At 47.6% G+C, this 25,100-nt stretch overlaps 1 protein-coding gene across 20 annotated transcripts in view; it reads right to left on the minus strand.

Annotated features, from left to right (window-relative positions):
- The window catches only part of EIF4G3 (eukaryotic translation initiation factor 4 gamma 3), a 143,799-nt gene extending 119,398 nt beyond the window's left edge, over nt 1–24,401 (minus strand). For all 20 annotated transcript variants that reach the window (XR_010993537.1, XR_010993538.1, XM_068171832.1 and 17 more), the window contains exon 1: nt 24,091–24,401. Coding sequence is in view for 18 of the 20 variants with exons in the window: in XM_068171832.1 (XP_068027933.1) it covers nt 24,091–24,260 (170 nt within the window). In the remaining 2 variants the exon portion in view is untranslated. The remainder of the gene's footprint in view (nt 1–24,090) is intronic.
- Nucleotides 24,402–25,100: the final 699 nt, after the last annotated feature.

Below are 25,100 nucleotides of genomic sequence, written 5' to 3' on the forward strand. Positions count from 1 at the left end.
TGACAGAGAAAAGTATCCTGAGAAAGAAAAATCCTTTAGGAATCTCCTCCTAACTGAAGGGATTGGGGTAGTGAAACTTTGACTGGTTTTGTTGCTTCCATGGTTAAAAAACCCTCTACCTGAGGGAAGCCTTATCCCACTCAAACATACCCTACAGGCTTCATCCTCTCCCGTTTCCTTAAAGGAAGAGCTGATACACATCCAGGAAAGCAGGGGCTCTTGAATGGAAAAATCTGAGCACTCTTCAGGACCCTCCGAGTGGCATTGGGAACCTGAGATGAGCTGAGCTATGGAAACACCCACACGAGGCCGTTTACTGCATGGCAGGCACCAAGCTGGGGCCAGTGGCTGAGGGCAGAAGGAAACACTGAGGCACAGAACAGTGCTTGAGCAAAAAAAGTTACAATTTCACCATGCAGCTCCTATGAAATAGTGAAGAATTAATTTTATTATGGATAAACCGATTGCCACTTTGATTATTTTCATTTTATGTCACTTGGCCTGATCTGCTACTTTGGAAGGAGTTGCTGAAATCAAGACTGAACAATCAGCTTTCGCATGTTTTCCCAGCTCCTGGGTCTCTCGTGCTCTTGCTGCAGAAGGACAGGGACTCCCATATGAGCAAGAGTTAATAATAATCATGATCATCATCATCATCATCATCATCATCGCATTTTTTCCTTCAGTGGCATTAACCCCCTTGGCTCTGGCCATCAGAAGAAGAGCCCTTGACTCCAGAACAGAGTTTCTGTTTCATGACGTCTGCAAGAGCATCAGAACCGGTCTGTGAGTAGCAGCTGTGATGTGTCTGCCTCTGATTCCAGCTGATCCACACGGGAGCCAAGGTCCCACCTGGAGCTTCCATGCAGCCCTGGAGCACCTCTCTCCCCTGTTCCCAGCTGACCCTGAAGCACAGTGACCATCAGCACCCCTCAGACACTATTTCACAATTTTTGCAAGCACAGGGACATCTCCTCTGTAACCTCCTGGAGGTGGAGCAGGAGGAACAAGGCACTTCAGAACTTCCCAAAACTGCCACAGCAAGAACAGTGAGAAACAGGGTTTGAAAGCCAAGCTGAGCGAGCATTTGGTTTGCTCTCCTCACAGAGCAGTTCCTGCCCTCGCTCCTCCTCCATCATGAACCAAGCGACAACCAAGGCTGGGTTGAACACCACCACTGCTCCACCCAGCTCACTCCAGTCTCCACTGTGGAGCAGAGAATCCCCCAAGACAGCCTTCACATCCTGCCCTAAGGAACTCTGGTGAAGGGCCTGGAGTGCCAGGACAAAGGGGAACGGCTTCACACTGCCAGAGGACAGGGTTAGATTGGATATGGGGAAGAAATCCTTCCCTGGGAGGGAAGGAAGGCCCTGGCTCAGGTTACCCAGAGAAGCTGTGACTGCCCCATCCCTGGAAGTGCTCAAGACCAGGCTGGACCAGGCTTGGAGCAACCTGGGGTAGTGGAAGTTGTCCCTCCCTATAGGATGAGCTTTAAGGGCCCTTCCAACCCAAACCAGAAGCCACTGCATTCTGCATATCTGAAGCCTGATGATTTTTAACACTGCTCAGCCTCCAAGAATGAGGCGTGTACATGGATTTGGGAGCAATCCCATGGAACGTGGCAATGCTTTGTTGCCTGAATTAAAAGTCTCAGCACTGAGCCTGGCACTTACACACTTTGCAGGGTGATTGAAGAGAGCAATAATGACTCTTTGCTCATCCCCAGGGGCAGAAGAGCCCAGTGGGATCCTGCCTTCCCCTCATGGCCTGGGGCCTCCCAGTCACTGAATGAAGCACTCCTGAGCCAGCCTGCACCAGCTTCCGGGACTCAGGCTCTTCAATGCCTCCTTTGAGCAGGGACAGCTGACTTGCTCTTTCTTTGGAGAGATGTGGGTGATGGTAGAGCTAAGAAATGGATATTTATGGCATTTGGGAAGAAAAAAAAAAAGAAATCTGGGGTTCTCGTCCCCCCAAAAGCTTTTGAAATCCAGTAACTACTTAGTAAAAGGAGCAAACAGAATTGCCGGATTTTCCTCAAGCGTCTGAATTGTGGTTCCCTACCCCACTCCCCACACTGATTTTGGTACAAGGTCATGACAAATTATCCGTATCCCCACAGATTAAATCTCCATGTACCTATTTCCAATGATGCTCAGACTTTCAAAGGAAAAAACCCAACAATGTAAACGGACCTCAAGAGGACAAATACCTGAAACAGAACCATGTGCATGAAAAGTACTGTGACAATTAGTAAGAGGGTGTCAAAAAGCAGGTTAGTACCTATTGCCTAGTACAAGAGCTGGAGCTGAAAACACACTGATGGGAGGGGAACTTCAGGAAGAGAATGGAAGGACCCAAACAAAAAGGAGTTGATCCAATTCCCTCAAAGCCCAGCAGCTGGGTGTAAATGCGGCCACTCTCAGTACAAGCCCCACAGTAAAACAAAGGAGCAGCTCCTCTTGTCACTGACTCATCTCCTGCATTCCATGCCAGGGAAACAGAAAAGCTTTCTCCAAGATGAGCCCAAATCGGAAAGGGACCACTGCCCCAGCTCCTGTGGCATTTTCATCACCCCCAAGTCAAACAGACACATTTAATACACCGGGTTCCTCTGCTCCAGAGGCCTCTGCGGGTGCGTCTGCCAGGTCAGCTAAGCCAGGGTAACAGGCATGCAATGGGATTTTGTGTTTCTGGACAGCAAAAGCTTAAGGGACTGAAACAGGGATTGTGCCTTCCCATGGCTGACAGAGGGACAAACTCATATACTTTAGAGGATCAAGCATCACACAAGTGTGGTCAAGACCCCTCCTAACTACACTGCATCAATCCCATCCCAGCCATCTCAGATCTGCTCCCTACCACCACACCCTGACCACACTCCCACTGTAATTAATTATCTGATTTAAGAGTTCCAGGTGGATGGTTCTGCATTACAAAAATCTCTCTTTACTCAAACCTAATCAAACTGAGGCTGAGCACTGGTGTAGTAAGTCTGGAAGCACAGCCATGTCTGTCTGAGCACAGCACATGCCTGTGGAAATCACCACAAATATTCAGCACTCCAACATCAAAGATAGGCAAAGATGAGCAGTAAAAAGGGCACCCAAGGTCAAAGCCAACACCAGGGCTGCTAAACCCAAGGTTTTTATTAGAGGAAACCTTCCTGAAAGACTTGCAGAGGAAGGTGGCAGATTTCCTCCCAACAGAAAGAGAACCAAGATCTGAAAACCTGCACTTCAGCAGCCGGAACAAAGCCATTGGGTGGATTTGTGCCACAGGTGATGCTGAAACAGACTGTGGTTTGGGTGACTTTGGGGGTAGGGGGGATTAGAAGAGCATTCCTTGCTTCAGTCAGGGCTATGTGTGCCAAAATCCAGCTCATTTGGTCCAGTCCTGAGGTCTAAACCCTCTACCACTGAACCAAGAAGTGTTTTACTTACTGAAGATGCCAAGGACACAAGTAAGTTTTACTTTGTTGGGTAAATTTGGGCATAAATTTTAAATAAATTATTAAGAAAGGACAATTTGAGTGCTGTCTCATGGACACATCTCACACTTTTTAAGCAAAGCAAAGGCCCCAGGGGCTTCAGATTCATTTCCCTTTTGATTTATAAGCCCCTACATTTATTAGCCTTCTGGACATGTGGTGAGGCCCATCCTTCGTACAGGAAACTGGAAGGAATTCAGACAAGGGTTTAGTAAAAGTTCACACTCCCCCTATTGGGCTCCACTACCACACCGGGATTTTACCCCAGGCACTGAGTTCCAAAGCTAAAAAAACCCAAAAAACTAGAGCCAGACCCTCTAACAAGAATAACAGAATTAAGACAATGCTTACCAAGGCATGAGGAGTGTTTGCATTGCGTGGTCGACCAGTTGTGAAGTTGTTTCTGGATAAAGTAATCCCTTCTGAGTAATTAATGAAATATTACTGTCTTTTTTGGTCACAGAATCCCAGAATGGTGTGGGTTGGAAGAGCTCTTAAAGCTCATCCAGTCCCACCCCCTGCCATGGGCAGGGACAGCTTCCACTATCCCAGGTTGCTCAAGCCCTGTCCCACCTGGACTTGGACACTTCCAAGGGATGGAGAGTTCACTCCAGGATGGAGTACACTGCAATCAGACAGATCCACATCCTTCCAGACAGGCAGCCAAGAAACATCAACCTAGGGGATTCTCCCACCTTCCATCCCCATGTTGCTGTACCTATCTGAAGTTGGTTTAATTTATTCAAGACTATGGATCGTCAAGCTTTCAAGTCCTTAAAAATAAATGCACGCAAGGATGAGTACTTTCTGTCGGCGAGGCACGAGCTGGCTGAGAGGGAGTGATGAGCAGTCGTGTCTGGGGTTACTTTTTCCAGCTTGAAAGTGTATGCTCAGCAGCCATCTATTGAAAAGTTTAAGCCATTCTCCATTTGGTGAAGAAAAAAAATCAGTCATGCTCTCTTGACAAGGATTTCTTCCATGACTCGCTCACGCCCCTCCATGTGTCTGAACGCTGGTTTTCTCCCTGTTTGTCACATATCCACTACAGAGGGTTCTGCTATCCTTTAAAAGGTGCGGAGATACAGCCTCACTCCTCCCAGCTCCACAATTTGTGTTCCAGTCAGGGCAATGGTAACCAAAGACGACACAGCTTTACATTGCTATCAAAAATTGGTTCAGAATACCAAAACTCCAACTATTTCTAGAAGAAATGGCTTCACTGAGGTGCTCTGAATCCTGCAACAGCCTCTGTGGTCATCTCTCAACTGCTGACACTACCTCATTTGCACAATCAAATTCATCCCTGTCCTGTTCTCCCAGTTTGTTTCACCCAACAGTGCATTTGATTTTGGGGCACAAGCCCTCCAAAACCAGCCCATCTTCAGGATAAGAAACAACCATTCCCCCTCCATCCTCACTCCCAGTAGCATTTAGATTTATTTTTGCATGCCTGCTATGCACCAGTCCTCTCAATCAGCTGCTTCCTAACAGTTTATTTCCAGGAATTAATTCCATAGTGATGTCTCATAACGATCAGAGAGCACCTACCAGCACCTCTCAGGTTTATTACCATGGAATTGGAAAAGTAGCTTTGCTTTTGGTCTTCTCTGTGCACTGGTAGGAAATGCTGACCTAGGAGATTCTCCCACCTTCCATCTCCATGTGGCTGTATCTATCTGAAGTTGGTTTAATTTATTTAAGACTATGGATCTTCAAACCTTAAAGACACTAAAATCACAACCCCCTCACACAACTGAGTCAGTCTGGGGTGATGCCGAGTGAGTTCCCAACTGTTGCACAGCACCTCCCGACTCGGCGCTGCCACTTAGCAGAGCAGCTGTTTTAGTAAGCGCTTACGTCTTCAGCTGCCTAATGCAGTAACAAAATTAAACAGGACAACATGGAGCCTAATCCAGCAGGGTGGGGGAAAGCCAGTTAGCGCTCCCAGGCCCTGGAACAAGGCGCCAGGCTCCGCGCGCAGGCGCTGCCGCTGCCCCGCCACGCTCCGCTCGGGCACGGATTTGCCAGGATCTGTTTACACAATCCACTTTTCCCTGAGAAAGACACGAAAGAAAATACTCTGCAGAGAATCTAAGAGGCAACATGTTCTCTCTGCAGCTTTTTGCAACTTTTCCTGCAAACTGAGCAAACAAAATGAATTCAGAACTATCAGTGCTGCTCCGGAGCTGCATTAACAATGAGTGTGAGGCTGCCTGGAGAGAAAGGGGGGACTGAGCGCATTAACAAAAGCCCAGAGCGCGCTGGCTGTGTCCAAAGCCGGAGCCTGAAAGGCTCCTTTGTCTCTCTGGTCAATGCAAACCCATTCAGTGGCCCATAGACAGCAGAAAGAAAGTGAGGGTGGGAGGAAGAAGAGTCCTGTCTCTTTAGGGGACGTCTCCTCAGCTGCCAGGCTGTGAGGCAGAGCAGGGACTTACATGGACACAGAGCAGTGTTCCAAGCGCCCGCAACCCTGGCATTGTGCGCAACAAATGCCCACTGAGGACATGCTCTGCTCACACCCAACCTTCCTCCACCAAGGGACACACATTCCAGGAACTGGACATCTAGTCCCCAAAAAGCCTCCAAGTGCAATATAAATAGTAAGTTATAGAAAATAACCTCGTTTCTGAGTCTGCTGGCTTTTCTGCAATCCCTTCCTCCCAACAATGAGCTATTGTTCCACTCCTGGGACTGAGGAAATGTTTGTGTTCCTTCTCTGAGTCCTTTACATTTAGAGATTTGCTCCTCATTCCAACATCATTCCCCACTGTGCTAAAAGCACCTGGCCTTTCACAGTTCAAGAGAAAACACATTCAGTATTGACTCCACCAAACAAAACTAACACCCTCTTCCTCGTTTTCTTAGTGCTACCGTAAAACTCAGCAAAGCTCAAGTGCAAACCAAAATATCTACAAATGATCAAAGGAGGAGCGTCCCAGTTGGTACTGGTGTCCCATTTAAACATGGACACATGTGACCACCAGTCTGAAAGGCAGTGATAAAGGTGAGCACCACCTCCAAGGGTCTGATGCTTGCTGGGCATGTTTCTCCTCCCAGATATTGAAGGAAGGGTACACACACTCCTCACCTTGGCCACACAGCTGCCAACACCAGGAAGATCCATGAGGCAAGATCTTCCATCTGGTGAAAGACGTGGCCATCATGGACCTTTTTGTGGCCCACATGTCCCAAGGAACACAAATGCTCTACTGTAGAAACCCAAAGCAATGAATTCATGCTGGGTTACTCCACTTCTCTCCCTAACTGGGCTCTTGCTGCACACGGGAATCTCTGAGCAAAAAGCAAAGTTTGAACCCTCTGTGCTTCAGCAGAGCCAAGGTTTTGATGCAAACATAGACTCTAGGAAGAGATTTCTGCAGAGAGTCTCACCCATGTACAAAAGAAACATTTAAGTAAGCAAAACCAACAGTGTCTATTTCCACTGCTTTAATATTTATCCATCTCTTCACACCAGGCTCATCCTGCCCTAACCAGGGAGCTCCTGCATGTCCCACACACAGGACACACAAACTGGCTCTAAGGCAACTGGCTCCATTTCCCTTCAGCAGCCTGTCTTGGGATAGCCACACAAAAGGCAAAGCTGGCTAAATCCTGTCCTTTCGCACCACCCCATGAGCTAATCCATATGCTGCGTTTAAACTTCACTTTCAGGGACTCCACATCTATTTTTGGAGATGGCCAAGGGGCAAGATATTTCTTTATACAAAGAAGCAAACTAATTTATTTTTGCCTAAAAAACAAGGGGTTTTTAATTGCAATCACAGGAATAACTTCTGCAAGAAAAGCTGGTATGATAAAAACTTTCTTCTCCCTGTGTTGCAGCTGAACTAAAAAGGAGGAAAACCCCGCCACAAGCACAGTTTTAATTAAACTGATTGACAGCCCATTCACACGGGCCACAGCTCGCACAGGATGCCGTTTCCTTTCAGGATTTTTCAATATAGAAAAGACTCCTGCTCTTCACCATTGAGATAAAGATCTTTTAAAGGTGCTGATCTGTTGCTTCATTGGAAAATGAAGGCAGATCTCATTAAAAACAGCCAACTGTGCAAAAAAAGTTACTGTTCTTCAGGCATCCAGAGGGGAAATCCACTCAGAGGGACCAAGCCTGGAGACATCCAAACACACCCCTGGCAGCACAAAGAAGCATTTCAAACACACACACATGCTCGCACTCACACACACACTCCTGCCACTCTCTCCTCCTCCACTGCAGGAGTATTTTTTGCCTCCTTTGTTTCCTCACAGGTGGGGAATGGCAATATAGAGTAGGCAGCTGGGGAAGAGGAACTGACAAACCAAGTCCCTTGCACAGTGAACAGCCATGGAGCCGTGGCTGCTGCAGAAGTGGGAATTTACAGCTGCTCTTGCAGCTCTTTTATTTTTCCCTTTTTTTCGGTCAGGTCCAATACTCTCAAGTCCAATTATCAGAACACCTTCAACGGTGAGAAAAAATAAAGAAGCAGAAAAAAATAGAAAGTTATCCTTGGGGTATAGAAGAAAGTGATTCCTGTGGTTGTCTTGTGCAGGGCCAGAGCTGGACTTGATGATCCTTGCGAGTCCCTTCAAACTCAGGATATTTCATGATGATCTGGCATGAAATCAGGTAATTCTTTGTGCACCCAAAACTCCCGTGAAGGCAGCAGCTGCTACAATACACAAGCTTGAAGCCAAAGTCTAAAGAAATGTGGAAATAGAGAACAAACAAAGAAGAAGTCCCTCAAACACCTATTGCTGATTGGCAATTATTTGGGCTTCCACTGGCAACTCTGGCATGATGAGCAGTGATGGGATGTAAATAGAAAATTCCTTTTCACCTTCCTAAGGCAGAGCTGCTGTGCTGGTCATTGAGAACAAACCCAGAGAGTCAGTTGTATTTATTTATATTTCAAATCACAACATGCACCACACAGCATTAAATACCAACTCCTTACTCCAAAGCTTTAGTGTTGGCACCACAGATAAGAGAACATCAATAATCCGTGGCAAAGTATACCCTGTTTCCAGATAAAGCAAGATGTATTTGTTCTACTTAATTCTGCTTTGTACAGTCCAGATAACACAAGTTTTGAGATGCAATTATGAAATGCCAGCATTTAAAATCAATCTATGATAAAAGTTAAAAGTTGATATAACAACCAAGGGGAATAAAAAACAGTTCTCAAATATGCTACATTGTACACCAAGATGCTGCTTATACCTGAAAATTCATGTGGAACAAAATTAAGACTCAAGAAAAGCCACACAAAAACCTCATTAAGGTTATTAGGGCCACTAGAAGAGCTCCAAGTGTAGATGCCACTGAGCAGGTGGATTTAAGTCCCAACTGTTGGGCTTTCCTGCTTTCAGTACAAACACTGCAGCCGACACTCCAGGCATAAACAGGCTTAAAGGGACAAGAACACAAGCAAAATGTGTTAACCAAATGAGCTTCTTCAAAGCATCATCTGTAGAGGTTTCCTGGTTTTATGTTCTTTGCTTTTACTGAGTGGTAAACTGCAAAGAGGGTGATGTGTGTTTTGGGTATACAGATACTACAATCTCTGTTCACTGATCTCACCCCATTTTGCAGCTGCCTGAGTGAACTCTGAGATTGGGAGGGTGTTAAAATATTGTCCTGTCCCCTGGCACCATGCAAAGTGACTCCAGAAACTGCTTTTCCCATGGAACTGAAAGCCTGCCCTCTGATCCTACCTGCTCCTAAAGCTTACATCAGGCAGCACACCTGAGGCCTCTCGAGAGGACTTTTTCTCATGGGTAACTTCACATCCTGACTGCTCCCACCCTGTGGTTACCCTGACCCAGAAACCCAAACCTCCAAATGGACATCCTCAGCATTGCAAAGGCAAGCCCAGCCTGGGAAAAATGCAGAAAAAAGTCACAATTCCAGCTGACAGATGAACAACTGCTAGCTTGAGGGCACCACATGATGAACCATGCAAGCTTTGGCCTTTTCTGCCCACTGACACTGAAGGTTGTAAAGGGAAATCGATATTATTACTAGACACAACCAAAATGACAATATCATGCAACACCTGGAGCTGATCTTTACTTTTCAGTCCCTAGAAAGACTATTGTGTCACAATTCCCTTGTATCTAAGATGAATTTAGCAAGACAGCTGCTCTGATTCTCTCTGCAGTCAGGACATGTCAAGAAAGTGAGGAAGCTCCTTTAAAATAATCTTGATTCATTCACCTCCCATGCAAGTGACCCCACTTTCTTCCACTCAATCCTTCTGCAACCTGGCTTCTCTGGAACAGCAATGAACAGCAAACAGCCTCAGCTGTTTCACGGAACCACAGACTGATTTGGGTTGGGACGGACCTTAAAGACCATCCAGCCCCAACCCCCTGCCACGGGCAGGGATGTTACTCCCCAGGGCTATGTTTCCACCTCTCCCAGCCTATCACTGTCTCTTAGGCTTTAATCCAGATAAACTTCCTGATTTCCTGAGCTGAAGATAGAAAGTTACAGCAAAGAAACAGCTTTGTTCTCACCTTTAAGCAAGAGAAAATATAATACCCAGTCAAACCTCAGTTACACCACCCTGCAAGATGACAAAGGAAGGCTCTGCAGTGCACCACAGAGGGCCAGGGCCCCGAGCTGGACAAGACCTGCTTCCCTTGAGGCACCCATCAAAAAAACCAACACAGGCAAAAAGTTCAGGACCTCACACTATGACACCAGTGGCAGCAAGGGCAGAGCCTAAACTAAGTGATCAAAAGGTGATGTTTAGTGCCTCACCAAATGTTTCTGAGAATCATGGAACACCCTGAGCTGGAAGGGACCCACAGGATCAGAGTCCGACCCCTGGCCCTGCACAGACACCCCAACAATCCCAGCCTGTCCAAAGGCTCCTGGAGCTCTGGCAGCCTCGGGGCTGGGACCATTCCCTGGGGAGCCTGGGCAGTGCCCAGCACCCTCTGGGGAAGAACCTTTCCTGATCTCCAGCCCAAACCCCCTGGCCCAGCTCCAGCCCTTCCCTGGGTCCTGTCCCTGCTCACACAGAAGAGATCGGAGCTGTGCCTCCACTGCCCCTTGGGAGGAAGCCAAATACAAAAGGAGATAAAGTCCCTCCATCAATAGCAGCTCCATGTTTTTGCTGATATATCTGAGCTGTATTTTGGGTGACAACCCTGAGTGCTGCAGTGGAATCCCCTTGCTCTGATTTGCCAAGCTTTGTCACAACATGTTTACCATGGGATGTAGCTGCCAGTACCAAACTGGAGCAGATCCTCTCTGTCCAACGGCATTTGGATCAGTCTGCCTTCAGAGCCATGGTATGGAAAACCTGGGGAGCAGCACATCCCCATCCCCACCTAAAAATAACTGCATTCCAGGAGTGACAGTCAATTCTAACTCCATTACTCAATCTTGATTAAATCTAACGTTCAGTATATTTCTTAATCAACTTGCCTCAAGTGACTACCTTAAGGTTAATCTCTCAAAGCCTTTTTCAGGGGAGAGAAGATTCTTCTACCATCTGAACACACCAAGGAGCAGGTAGAACATGAAAATTATCACCCACAAAGCTTGTTCTTTCAAAAAATATTTGGCAAAGCACTGTTTTTTTGGGTTTTTTTTTTTTTTTTGTTTTTTGTTTTTTTTTTTTTTGGTCTGTTTCATATAAACACGATGTAAAAAGAAGTTAAAACAAAGTCTCAAAAATGCCCTTCAGCATTTAAAAAGGATCCAAGCTCAGAGGAAAGAGCATTCTGAACAAGGCATTTCACAGTATGGTGCAGCAAAAAAAAAGTCCTTTGGATAATTTTAACTGCATTTATTATTGCTATTAACTACAACAGAAGGGAAAATAAATCCAGTACCTAACAGAGAGATATCTTTACACTGCTTTCCTTGATGAAGTCCTCCTAGAGCAGCCTTTGGCTTCCAAGCATTGGATGAGTGTTAAAAACCATATTTATGTAGGGAACAGTTCAGCAGGGAAATGGTATGCCAGCTCCCAGACCCCTAAGCACGCATGGAGGCACCTCTGCACACTGCAAACCTCCCTCTGGAGACCATGGAATGCAAAGGGGCCGCCAAAAACCCTCCAGCTGCTCAGGAAGGCATTTCTGCCCCAGCTGATAACACTCCCCACAAAGCCAACCACACCCACCCCTGGCCTGGCAGCTCAAAAGTCCTCCCTGACCTGCGACAGTAAAATGATCCTTGCTTGAACCAGTTAAATATGGAAGTGAACAGAATCATGGAATCCCAGAATGGTTTGAGTGGGAAGCAACTCCCGTGCCATGGGCAGGGATACCTTCCATTATCCCAGATTGCTCCAAGCCCCATCCAACCTGGCCCTGGACACTTTCAGGGATCCAGGGGCAGCCACAGCTGCTCTGGACATTGCAGAAGGGTTGGAGGAAAAAGAGATGTACTAGGAAAAATTCCTGGGTCACTTTTTCAAGCAAAGCCACCGACCAAACTAATTTCAACCATCCCTGGGGAAAATGGAAGATGCTCATATGCTCATCCCAGATGGTGGTCAGAACCATCGCTCTCAAAGGAGTCTTCAGAGTGAAGAAACTACATTGTTCAAGAAATGAGGGAAAAGCAGAAATCTCTAATAGGAGACATGAATTCAAAGAAAAACATCACACACACGAAATTCCCAGGCAGTAGCCAAGGAAGGGCCAGGGGAGACAGAGGCAAATCTGACATGAAGCAATATCAGAGTCAGAACTTGTGATGATTATTTCATTTATTGAATTTTCAAGCAGAAAAAAAAAATAACAGTAGTAGTCTCACACTGAACAGTAGCTAAACAAGGCTAAGACAGAGCAAACCTCCTGGTAGATGCTGTAAAAATATCCAAAGCAAGGCTGTGAGCAAGCTGCCTTGATGGAGATGACAAGGAGTGACTGGGAGGAGACAGCCAGGGAGAACAAGCCTTTGATCTCCTGTCCGGCCAGACACACACACACCAGCCTACTCCTTTCTGGAGTAACTTTGGCTTTTGGTCTATTCCAAAAGGAACAGGAATGGTTCTTCAGCTGTTCTCTGCACTTTTGGCTGCATCAGATGCTTGTACACATCTCGTCTGGGAGAAAAAAAGAGGTTTTTTAATAAAATGCCACAGAGCAGACAACACAGCTGAAGCCACACCCATCTTTCACCTTTCCCATTCTGAAATGCAGCTCCAGATACGCAAGTTATTTTCAAATACTCCTGAATTTCAATTATTGAGCTTAAAGAAATTTACATCAAACAGCCAAACCAGGCACTATCTCACACAAACTGAATCACAATCCAACGAAAACGAAGGTCCCTAAATTCAATGTAGCTGTCCCCTGACTAGCAGCTGAAACAGCAGTTTCTGGCCTGATACCAGCTCAGGGAGAGGGAGGCAACCTGATAACCACACTCCGGGTATGGGTTGGGAAGTGCAGAGCCACTGCCACTGCAGCAGAGGACGCCGACTGGGAAACACTCCAGTCCCAACAGCCCACCAGGAAGAGAAAATTGGGATTGTTTGGGGCTTGCTTCCTTCAGAGCAGTTACTTAACACACACACATGGAGTTATTTCTATACCAAGTTTGCCCTGTGCACACATAACCAGGTAAGAGCATTAAAACCACAAGAGCCAAAGCAGACAGGGCCAGGTGACATAACTAAAGAGGCACAAACAGAGGAAGGCAGAGCAGGAGGAAAAGGATCCCATCACAGAGAAAGATTCACAAGCTTTTATCCAGCCCTTATTCAGCTTACAGCCTGGAATAAACTTCTGTGTGGGTATGAGAGCCTACCTTCCCTCATGCTGAATTCACAAAGTAAAACCTCCCAGCTCTGGCTCCCCTTTGGCACCAGCAGTTACTGCAGCTGGGCCATGCTGTTACACCAGCAGAGAAGACAGTTCCCATGCAGACGTGAGCACTGCAGCGCTCATTCGTGGCAATTTTCACCCAGGAATCTGAATTGCTGGGAAGTACTAAAAACCAGCTGACTTTTTGCTTCCTGTGCATGCCATTAACACAGAACTGCCCCTGCCCACTCACCTCAAACTCTGTGCCCTAAAACCACAAATAAACCACTCCAGCTTGCCAGACTTTACCCCCGACATGTCTCAGCTCCACAGGGACAGCCCCTGCTTGTGTCCTGGGGGTTGGGGACCCTGCAGCAGCATCCATCTATTTCTGAGCCAGGCTCTCCATCTGTATGATAAGCAGGAATACCAAACAGTCTGGTATTTTACCATCTCATTCACTCAGCTGGGTTTCCTGCGGTGTCTCCAATACTTCACACTGTGACCTCATGGGGAAATGCAGTGCTCTGCTGGTCACTCTGTTGTGGTGACAGCAGTGTTGTTACCCAGAGTGATGGTCCTCCCATCAGTGAGCAAGGAATTCTGGAAGGATGATTCTCCAGAGTGTTGATGCTCATTTCCGTTCCCAGTGCTGTAATTCTCGTAGTTTTTGGCCCATAATCTTTATTTCAGCAGTTTCTCAACATGAAATGAAATCCTAAGTACCCTCTTGCCACATGTGGAGTTTACAACTTCACCTGAACTAAAATTGTGCCATACAAAATGATATCCAGGGAAAGCTGGCATCCAGGGAGGGCAGAGCAACACATCTTACACTGCTGCATGAAAACCAAAATTCAGAGGGCTGTAGATGGGACAGGAGCCCGAGTCTCCTCAGTTCAACCCTCTGCACCTCTAATTTCCCCTCATGAAGAATCTCAGGTGCAAGCTTCACACACACCTGTGCAGGGGAATCCAAGAAAGAGTAACAGCAATGATATATTCACCCCACCAGGGTGTGAAGATAGCAGTAAATCAGTCTCTGAGCATTTCCCATTAAAAGAAATCCTGGTTTTCTTCCATTGGTTCGGCCTATTGGATCCAAGGCCAGGTTGGATGGGGCTTGGAGCAACCTGGTCTAGAAGTGTCCCTCCCTGCCTGTGGCAGGGGGTGGAACAGGATGAGCTTTAGGGTCCCTCCCAACCCAAGCCATTCTGGGATTCTATAGATTCAGGCCACAAACAGGGATAAAACACAGAGGGAAAGCTGCAGCTCCTGCAGTGCTCTCTGATGTGATGCCACACAGCTGAACCAACACAGAAGCAGTGGTCAGTGAAGATGTACCTGATGGACTATCCCAGATGGGAAAGAAAAGGAAACTTCAGGACCTGTCCCTGCCTGGTTGCTGAGGCCTATCTGCACCATCAGGACAACTCATGCCCCACCACAGGCACCACAGTTCCTTTTCTGAGGAGCATAAACTCCAGCTGTGCTGATTTCAGACTGCAGTATCTCCACAGCCACAGCAGGGCTTTAAGATTGAGCTTTCCACCTACAAACACTGCCCAGACACTTGGATTTCACCACCACCACGGCCACAAGTGCCATCACCACCTTAAGCATGGACAGGGAAGCTCTGAGGACTCTGCTGGCGACCAGTGCTATTTTAGCAGCTTTTTTTCAAATTAATCATAGTTAAGACCAACAATGTGGATGGGAAGAATAACAGAAGTATTCTTCCCTTAAATGCTGATGTTTTGGAACACTGCAGAATAGGAATGGATCAAATCAAACATTTCTGGTTATCCCTAGCACCTCTGACATTATCAGAGGCTGCAGTGCAATTTGGTTCCCCAAACTGGTTGGAACACACTTCATCTTCCTCATTTTCCCCGCAGTCCAGAGACATTTCAGACCCACTCGCAGCCAGTGTGGATGATATAGATCTTTTGTCTCCCGTTCCTAAGCAGAAACAGCATCTCAAGCACAACATCATAAAGGCAATGATGGAGCTAGACCACAAGAAAAAGCAATCCAAGCCTGAGGAGTGAATTCTCCTCCTTTGAGGGAATATTTGCAACCCTCTCCTCCCGGTGGTGGAAGTTCAGCAGACTTTTCCAAGAGCTTCCAAAGCATCAGTGACCTTTAGGAGTTTTAGCTCAACCAGTGAGACCTCAAACTCCCTGATGGAGACCAAGAGTTATCCCTGTTTTCAACGCTTCCAAGCCTGGCTGCATTCTTTCCCCAAAAACTCCTTCCAAACAACAAGACAGAGCTGACCTGACAATAGAGACGCAGCTCTCCCCACTCTCTGTTTGCCCTGCTCTCTTGTTTTATTGCTGTGCTCCAGCTCCTTACTCCACGCCCTTCCCTGTTTGATTAATACTCATCCTGGATGATCAGATGTCTGGTAATTCAAGCTTTCACAGTGCTCCACACCATAACTCTCTGTAAGGCTCACACATATCACCAGAAAGCTTTTTGCTGATTGCTCCCACTCCTGACATCCCGGGCATTCAATAAGACATTCTGGACAGGGGTCCTGGCTATAAAACTCCCATGCTCTTCGGCTGCCAGGATGGGAATTTGGTGACAGTACAATTCATTCATTTATTTAATGATCCTAACATCAGCCAGAGTGGATGAAGTGTGCTTTGGCTGCAGCAAGGCAGGGAGGGGGCTGTGCCAAGGGCCAATTGTTTCAGTGAATGCAGGTGACATCAGGTACCGCTGCCACAGCCACCACCATGCGATGGGGTATCTGGGGCAAAATGGGAACCATTTCAAGTTAAACGTGGTACACAACCAAACATCAAAATATAAAAGAGTTTATTCGTGCAGATGAACTTTTTCAAAATTGAAAAAGTGTTTTGGAAAGGTAATCAATGGAATTAAGGCAAACAGCTTAAACTCACCGAAACTTAGGCTTTGTGATATTTGCATATCAGCAAAAATTAGGTCTTTTTTTCTTTGTGAAGAGACAGACATTAAGGGGACTTTGAAATCGACTTTAAAACACAACTCTGAAGGAAAACATAGAACTCAAGCTGGACAGGTTGACAGCTGAATTATTTGTATTCACAACTCTAAAATACGAAACACAGAGCCCAGAAACACTGAATATTTGGAGAAAGACTGTCCAGTGACAAATATTTATAACTGCGTGAGCAGCAGTGAGAAAGGGTGACACAAATTGAAGCTGGTTTCATATTATACAGAGCAAGTAGAACTCAAGATGTCTCCCCAGCTCAAGAAATACTACATCCAAAAGTACCTTCCAAACAAGTCTTGCCATGCTAAAGCTGCTGAAATCTCCTTCCCAGCACACTTCAGAGTTCAAGGTGCACCATGAATTTCACATTAAAAGTCACAATAAACAGGCTTTAAATGTTTCTTTGGTTTCAGTTCTTGAATTCCCCCCAGATAACTGGTATAGGTTGCTCACCCTCAACTACAAGAACCCGGCTGAGTTTGAGTTCCCTTTCCAACATAATACATTGAGTCAGCCCAATGATTCAGCTGCACATTGCAAAACCCAGGGTCCAGTATGGAGCCTATACATCACCCCAAACAGGAATTCAAGACTTCCAGAAAGTTTTCAGGCCAGATTTCAGTCTGAATTTCACATCAGACCTGACAGTTCTGTGGAAGATCTTGTGGCAGCTCCAGGACAGAAGGGTTGGGTCTCATCACTCAGTAGAAATGCACTGGTTTTTGTTTTAAAGGTCCTTTCCTCAGGATGCTTAGGAGCCTTCCCAAGAACACAGCTGACTAAAAAAACAAAGCTGAAAGTAGCATCACTAAAAAAGTCTTTCCCTTTGATGCACATAGAAAGAACCTCCTGTTTTGTCTGAAAGACCAAAGATTTCTCTCATTTTTGCCTTTTGGCAAGAGAACAAAATAAGCCCAGAAAAAGCCAGTTTCAAGGCACAGTAACTTCTACGACTTACTAATAACACATAAAAGAGTGAAATCAGTTTTCAGACCACCATTACCAAAGCCATAGCACCAGCTCAAATGGATTTTCACCCATCACCAGTGACACAGACACTGCAATCAGACTCCTCCGACTAACTCAGTAACTCACAGTCACCCTCACGTGTAAATCAAACCAAACACACAATCATCATCTGGCAATCCCAAACAGAGCAGCCCTGCAGCATTTATTAGTTTCCACCTTCCAAAAGCTTTCCAAACTTAGGAAAATCTGTTTTATTTAAGACCTTTAACTGCATTAATTACTCCTTGCTTAGTGTTTTCACAGCAACAAGAGCAAACTCCAAGGCTGGCAGGGAAATTTCTGTTCCCACCACATACAGTCCACTCCCCTGCTACAAGCAGGGATGGTCCTTGTGCTTCCAACTTTTACAGCTACTCCTGTACAGATACTCTTACTCCAGAGCATGGGAGCCTCATTCCTGCTGAGCTCCAGCACTTGGAAAGGAGCAGCTGCTCACTGCACCTCGACAAGTCCTAACCCATTTCAACACTCCACCAACAGACTCACAGAGCGCTACCAGGATCGGTCGAGGACGGGGTAAGTTTTATTTCCAAGACACACATTCTGGAAGCCACTTGGCTTTTTTTTCAAGCCAATCTAAAGCTCTAGAAATATTTCAACTCTCGTGTAGATAAAGGAAACACAAAGTTGTTACAACCAACAACCGAAACATCCTATTTTTGCTGGCAGAATTGATTTAAACCTGATACAATCTCAGTGTGGGGAAACTTGTCCTTTTCTCTCCACCTCAACTACACAGCAAACAAAGGTAAAAACAACTCCTCAGGTACAATCGAAATACAGAGCGTGTAATTTTCCTTTCAGGAAAGAAAAAAAAAAAAATAATCATGCTGTCCCATTAACCTAGTTACATGCCCAGCAGCAATTTGACTCAAGTCCCATCAGCAACAGCATGCCATCACCTATTCCAAAAAGAGGGAGTGCACCCTGGGACACCTTCCAAAGGTAAAGAATAAACCAGAGGAATAACATGCACCAGAAAATTTCACTCTCCTAAAAGCTGATTTTGCTCTCCTCCCTTTGATCCTTTTCTTTTTTAAGAACACATGCTATTTTCTTCTTCCAGCTGTTCCACATCATCAGCTCCTATTTGGGAGACAAAACAGAGTCCAGGGTTTGGGAGGGAAAGCTGTACAGAGAAGTGCTTGAAATTGCAGGAAGTGTAAAACACAGCACTGTGAGAGTCTCATCAACTGTATTCCCTTAAAAAACAAGAAGAAAAATTAGTTTCCCCTGGTTTCTCCAGACCACGGGACACACGACTCCTCCCCCCACATGTTCATGCCTTGGAACAAACACCATTTTTCTCTTCCCCATTCATTCCAGAAAAGCTTTTGCAATTGCCAGCAACCACACTCAAGTCACAGATAAAGTTTCCTACCAAAGCAATGCCTGTAAAACAGTGATCCTACCCATCTGTAATTCCCCAGAGTAAAAATTCCAGCAACTCTAATCATATTAGCGGATTTACACACAACTAAAGTTGACAGTTGACTAGCCCTGAAATTGCTGGATTAGGGGAAAAATAAAATAGGTAGGTTACCTCTACCTTCTAAAGGGAGATCTTCAATGCTAACTCCTATTACTAAACAAAAGTGGAACAAATGCACCAGCTCAATACATCCCAATGTTTGCTAACGACACAGAAAAGTCTTTCAGCTTGAAAATGATGGACAAAATCCATCACAGATAAAATAATAAAAAACAGATAAAAATCCTTCTACGTCCCAACATCTAAAAGGGAAGTTATTTGTTCTGAGTCTCCTGTTACTCTCTCAGCAACTTCTTACACAAACTCTGCTCCCAAATCAGAGCTGTTCATTAAATACACATATATTTAAATGGATAAAGTAACCCTCTCCCACAGACTTCTGCCAGAGAACATACACAATCATGTCCTTGGATGTGAGAAGAAAATAAGCCACTTGAAATCACATTTTTAGAATGATTTTCTCCAAGAGATTTCACCACAAAAATCTTACAAAGCTAGTAAAGTGACATATCTGCTCTCTAACATGATTAGCTTTTCTCATTAAATAAATTAAAGCTATTGCTGCTTGAAAGAACACTAAGATGTGCCAAGGCTGGGGAACATCAACAGGGGAGATGTCAGAGAGGGCTTAAAGCATTTTATTTTTTGGCAACACGCTCCCCAATCCGTGCCCATTCCTCCCCTGCAGAGGAGCCACCACCTCAGAGCAGCAGTGAAAGTCTCTTCTCCAAGCTCTTCTCCTGCTCCGACCCTCCCAAGATGTTTGATCTCCACAGCTTCAACACTTCTAAACAGAAACACTTCCCAGGCAACACCTCTGCCCCCTTCCCTTCATCCAGCTGAGATCTCAGAACATTCCTCCTCAACTCAGAAACACAGAGAGCAAGGGACACCTCTGATCTCAGCCTGGTTCCTCCTTCCCTCCTCTCACCACTCCTTCCCTTTCAGAGCCATAATGCTCCCAACACCTTCCTCACACGTGGCTGCCGCTGGCATCTGGAAGAGGTTTCCAATGGCTCCCGGCCGGTGTCAAAGCTGCAAGGGGAGCGCTTCACACCAGAGCCACCACCACGCTCTTCAAGCTGACTTTTGTGCCCAAACAGCTTCCAAATACTTTGTCCTCAACTCCAAACTCATCAACGGACAAACTCCAGAGAGCACGGAGGTGTTCCCTCATATAGTCTGGGAAAACACCACTCAAAATGGAAGGGAGGGAAGATGGAATTGGCTCCAAGCTTCTGGAGGGGATCACGGCAACCCAGAGACCCCGACCCTTCGGTGCACGCTGCAGATTCTCTCCTCGGCAAAATTATTGGACACTTTCTCCTACAGTTCAACTCTTGGCTCATGGAGAGACAATAGAGAACCCCACGCAACCAATCCTCCTCAAGAATCTTGATTTAACCAGATCTCCAAGGCAGGCCTGCTCTGGCCTGGCCTACATCCCAACACTGGGCAAGCAGTGCCAGGAACTCACTCCGACTTCTCACACAGCCTCAGACATTCCTCAATGCCATAGTGTATTTCTTGCTGTCCTCCTGGGCTTTGGGGAAGCTGCCTGCATGAAGAAGATGCCACCCAACACAGCAGGAACCAGCACAGCACTTTCTGAAAGGGACTACAGCACAGTTAGCTGAACAATGCAGGAAAAACTGAAACTAAATTACTGATGCAATGTTAGCAAAACACACGTTTCCTTGTAGAGCAATGATGGAATTCACAGAGATCAGTCCCCCAAACACTGATCCTTCCTCTCTGCTTCTCGGAAAAGGAATTAACAAGGAGGAAGAAGAGGAAAAAAAAAATAGTAACGATCTGTTGACACCCACCCTGAGCCTGCCACAACCTGCAATAGCCTGAGGAACACCCAATTTTTCAGAGATGCCCAGTCCCATATGGAAGCAGCCATGGGGATTGATTAAAGTCAAGCTTACTGGTGCCTGCACATCAACAACCAGCAACTCCCTCAAAACGTGAGGAAGCTGGGAAAAGAAAACAAAATCCTACTGACACCAGCTCTGAGCTGCAGACAGCTCTGATTTGTCTGTGACTGAACAGTGTCACATTAACCAGCAGCCAGGGGATGTCACCCCAGGTGCCATCCATCAACCTGGCTGTCCCTTACAAGCCAGTGTTTGCTCACGTCTAGGCTGGGAAGAAACTGGTGACCTGATTATATTGATCCACAAAATTTATTCACAGCACAGGGACTTTTGAAAGAACAGCTTAATGTAAGACACACACACACAAAAAAATACTTCACTCCTAAGTGGGAGAATAAAGAACAGGGTGGAGTGTGACACGTGTCAGAAGCACCACTGAGGTAAAACCACAGAGGCCCACAGTGCCCCTGCAGCACCTTTGTTACTGCACCTTTTTATGGAAGAAGTCTCACTCCAGACTTCACAGGAACTTCTCCTGCAGAGGCAGTCTGGCAGTCAAAGCCAAGGAGGGCAGATTGGGATTTACTTTTTATAATATCTCTTCTGCGTGTCATTTCACCCTCGCTTGTCCTTTCCACCCAAATAAAGGTCAGACTCCAACTGAAGGACTTATCCATACTGACACCTTTTGAGCACAATTTCTGCCTGAAATTAGGTTTGGCTGAGTACTCACCACTACCAGAGCCACAAAATTATCCTAACTTACTTTTACTCAGGAAATTTAACTTCTTGAAGCCACCGTGTTAAGGAAATTCCTCACAAGTCTGTCTTGTCTTACAGCAGCTCCAATAACTTCCTATTTAGCAGGAAATAGAATGAATCTCATATCCAGACATTTCTGTTCTTCATGTCCATCACTTTACAGCTTCTCTTTCTCTCAAAAAATATCATTTTCTAAAAAAATGCCTTCTTTCCCCTGTATTTTAATTTTCCCTCCCTCATGCCTTGTTACACGCACATGCTGAACACTTCTCTCTCACACAATTTTTTTTTCCAATTACACAGATATTGTTTAATTTCATGATACATTAAGTCTGAAACCACAGGTATTTCCAAAGTTACAAAGTTCACCAGTAAGAAACTGCTTTGGTTTAAAAAGCCCAAGTCAGAGAAACCTGCAACTCTTTTATCTGCTGTGAGGTAACAGTGGCTCAACAGTTGTATCAAAACATAGAGAAAAAAAAAAAAAAGAAACCAAAGAGGGCTAAAAATAAGGCTGAACTCAGATGACCCCCTGCACTCCAGTAAATCAGGGATGAACTCTCCTCCCCGAGCCTCACTCAGAGCAGCACTGAGAGGTAACAGCTTTTGTTTATAATCAAACACAGGTTTTGGTGGAGGATAAAACCAGCCAGGGCATCTGAATAAGCTTCACCAGGACACCTGAATAAGCATCAAAAATTTGTATGTGAATATATTCCAAGCACAGATCAGAAGTTTAGGAGTTAAGGAGAGATATCGGTCAAACACAATGTTTTCAAAACAGGCACGTGTAGAAATAAAAATGAAACTGTGTCATTTTAACCAACTTGTCATAACCATCTAACACTACTCCCTCCCTCTGTCCCTCCTGCTCACAGCGTCCAGTTGGGTCCCCAGGACAGGACACAGCAGCCCCAGCTCCTCTAGGAGCTTCTCCAGGCTTTCCAAGCCCTTTTGTTTTTAGGCTGTGCTCAGAGTAAACCCAAACTTCATCCCTCTGTGCTTCATGCAACACTCCGAACCAGCAGGCTCCCCCCCAGCGCCCCCCGGAGAAGCACTCCGGGGAATAACGTGCTTCGGACAGCCCAGCACCGCCCCAGAGCCGGGCAAACTGCAGCCTTCAACTGTCAGGGCATCCAAGTGCCGCTCTCCCGGTAAAAAAGCCCCTTCCCAGACAAACCAGCACCTTGCTGGAAGATCAGCTGGGCACAGTCCGTGCACGCTGGCCGACATTCCCACTCCAACTCTTGGCACATCCCTCAAAACTGAAGCAAATTCTCCCTGAGCAACAGTTTTACTTACCACCACCCCGCTGACTCTACTGACAGAACCATCCCACTTTTTTTATTCCTAAAGCACTGGTTGGAATTACAGAATACCACAAATCAGGCAAGTACCAGCCAGCAAAGACAACGTCCAGGGGTTTTCACTTGACCCAAACAAATCTGTAACGTCAACAGTCCCATGATTTAAGCAATGAATTTATTGTCATGGCAGGGGTGATTCTTGCCGGAAGTTCACAAAAACAATGGACCTAAACTGATTATAAAAGGGCTGGGTTTTCCGACCTCCAAAATGAAAGTGAGAGCAGGAAAATGCTCATACACGGAGAACACAGTTCTGAGAGCACAGCCCTCGGCACGAAAACCACCCTGCGCTTCCACCTTCAAATCCAACACACCGCCAAACATTAACAGGAAAACAGACTCCCGACCGTCCCTGCACCATTCCCGGACAACACAGCACGGAGATATTTCACCAAGTGTGTGTTTCACCTCACACTCCCCCCAAAACTCCAGCGAGGGGAGGGGAGAGAACAGCCAGTTTGCCACGGGATGCTGTCGGACGCTGCAAACAAAACCTCAGGCCGGCAGGCACTTTCCTGCTGATCCCTGCAGTATTTCCCTCCTGACTCGGGGCCTACTCGCAGCACAGAACCCAAGACCTTTAAAAAACACTCGCAGCCCCCGCCGGCCTCTCTTTGTAGCAGCGGCCGCTTTGGTGGGGGGATTTTGGGGAGTGGGAGCCTGCTCCTCCTCGCCATCACGCGTGGCCTGGCAGGGAAAGCTGCTCAGTGAAACGTTCCACCTGAAATTTATTCCCACCAGCCAAGTAGGAAAAATGAAATAAAATAAAATAAATCACATGAAAATCGTCCCCAGCTGTAAATAAATAATAATAATTTTAAAAAGCCTGGGCTTAAATTCGTCTGGAAAAACAACAAAACCAAAGCACTTACCTGGGTAGGACCAGAAGCAAAACTGAAGAACGATTTATAATTAAAAGTTTACCCTTGGGGTCACCGCTGCTTTGGGGGAGGGGGAAAAGGGCCCCCCTGGAAAGGGCTGACCCTCCAAGGCAGCCCACTGGGGAGGTGGACGGCTCCCCTTTCCCGGCACCATCCCAGCAGGTGCAGCCCCCCTGTGCAGGGGGCCCCACACACAAACAGACACACAAAAAAGAGCCGGGAACCCCTCAACAACCCACACCTCACACACCGCCCGGCTCTGGGGGGCCCCGAGACCCCCAACCCTCCCCCGCTCTGCGGGGCCCCACGCCCCCTCACCCTCCGCCGCCCCCAGGCCTGGGGGCTCCCCGCAGCCCTCACCCCCCCGGCTCCGCTCGCTGTGGGGAGGGGGTGTCACCCCCGAGCCCCCGGGGCAAAGGATACTGCTGGGGCGGCTGTGGCGGCAAGGCCCTGATGTTGGGGTGAGGCGCCGGCGCCGGGTGAGGGGGAGCCGGGGGGGGAGGCGGCCCCGCCGCCGCCCCGCTCCCGGGGCCGGTCCCCGCCGCCGCCGCCGCCGCGCCGGGTTTCAAAGCCGCCTTCTGCGGTAAACTCATGGCCAAGCGCAGCCACCACCCCGCGGCGGGGAGCGGGGCCGGGGGGAGCCGCGGAGCGGGCCGGGGGAGAGCCGGGGCAGCGCGGCGGGCCGGCACCGGCGCCGGTCTCCGTGACAACGCGCCTCCCGGAGGGCTCGGGAGAGGGGCCGGCGGGGAGGGAGGGAGGGAGGGAGGGGAGGGAAGGGAAGGGGGGGCGGCTCAGGCCGCGCTGCTCATGAGCCGGCGGCGGCGGGGGGTCGCGGTCGCCCTCGCCGGGGGCAGCGGAGCCGTTCGCGGCGGCGGCTCGGGGGCGATGCCGGCGGATTTTCCTCACTGGAGTAGCGGAGCATCAAACATGGCGCTGCGGCCGCCTCCAGCTGTCCGGCCGGGCGGGCGCTCGGGCGCCTTCGGGCCGCTCCGGAGCCGCTCGGCCCAGAGCCGATCGGCGACCTTCGGCTCTTTCCGGAGTCCCTCGGCTCAGCGCTGATCGGCAACCTTCGTCTCTTTCCGGAGTCGCTCGGCAGCCACCGCCGCTCGGCAAACCTCGGATTCTTCCGGAGAGGCTTTCGCGCGCGCAAGCGCCCTGCCCCGCTCCCCCTCCCTCCCCGCTCGGCCCAGCACCTCCCGTGACCCCGCGCTCGGCAACTTCGGCTATTTCCGGAAGACGAGGGCGTGAGACAGTTCGGGAAGCATCGGAGCGGCTCGGAAGAGGGAATCCCGCCCCGCTCGTAGCTCTTCGGATCTTCTCGGAGATATTCGGAGTCCGTCGGGATCGGCGCGGACGCAGCTTCGGGCACACTCGGCTCGGCTCGGAGAGACTTCGGCAACGCTTGAGGTTGAGGGGTTGGCCCGAGGCTGTCA

This window comes from Anomalospiza imberbis, chromosome 23, assembly GCF_031753505.1.
Source record: "Anomalospiza imberbis isolate Cuckoo-Finch-1a 21T00152 chromosome 23, ASM3175350v1, whole genome shotgun sequence".
Classification (NCBI taxonomy): Eukaryota; Metazoa; Chordata; class Aves; order Passeriformes; family Viduidae; genus Anomalospiza; species Anomalospiza imberbis.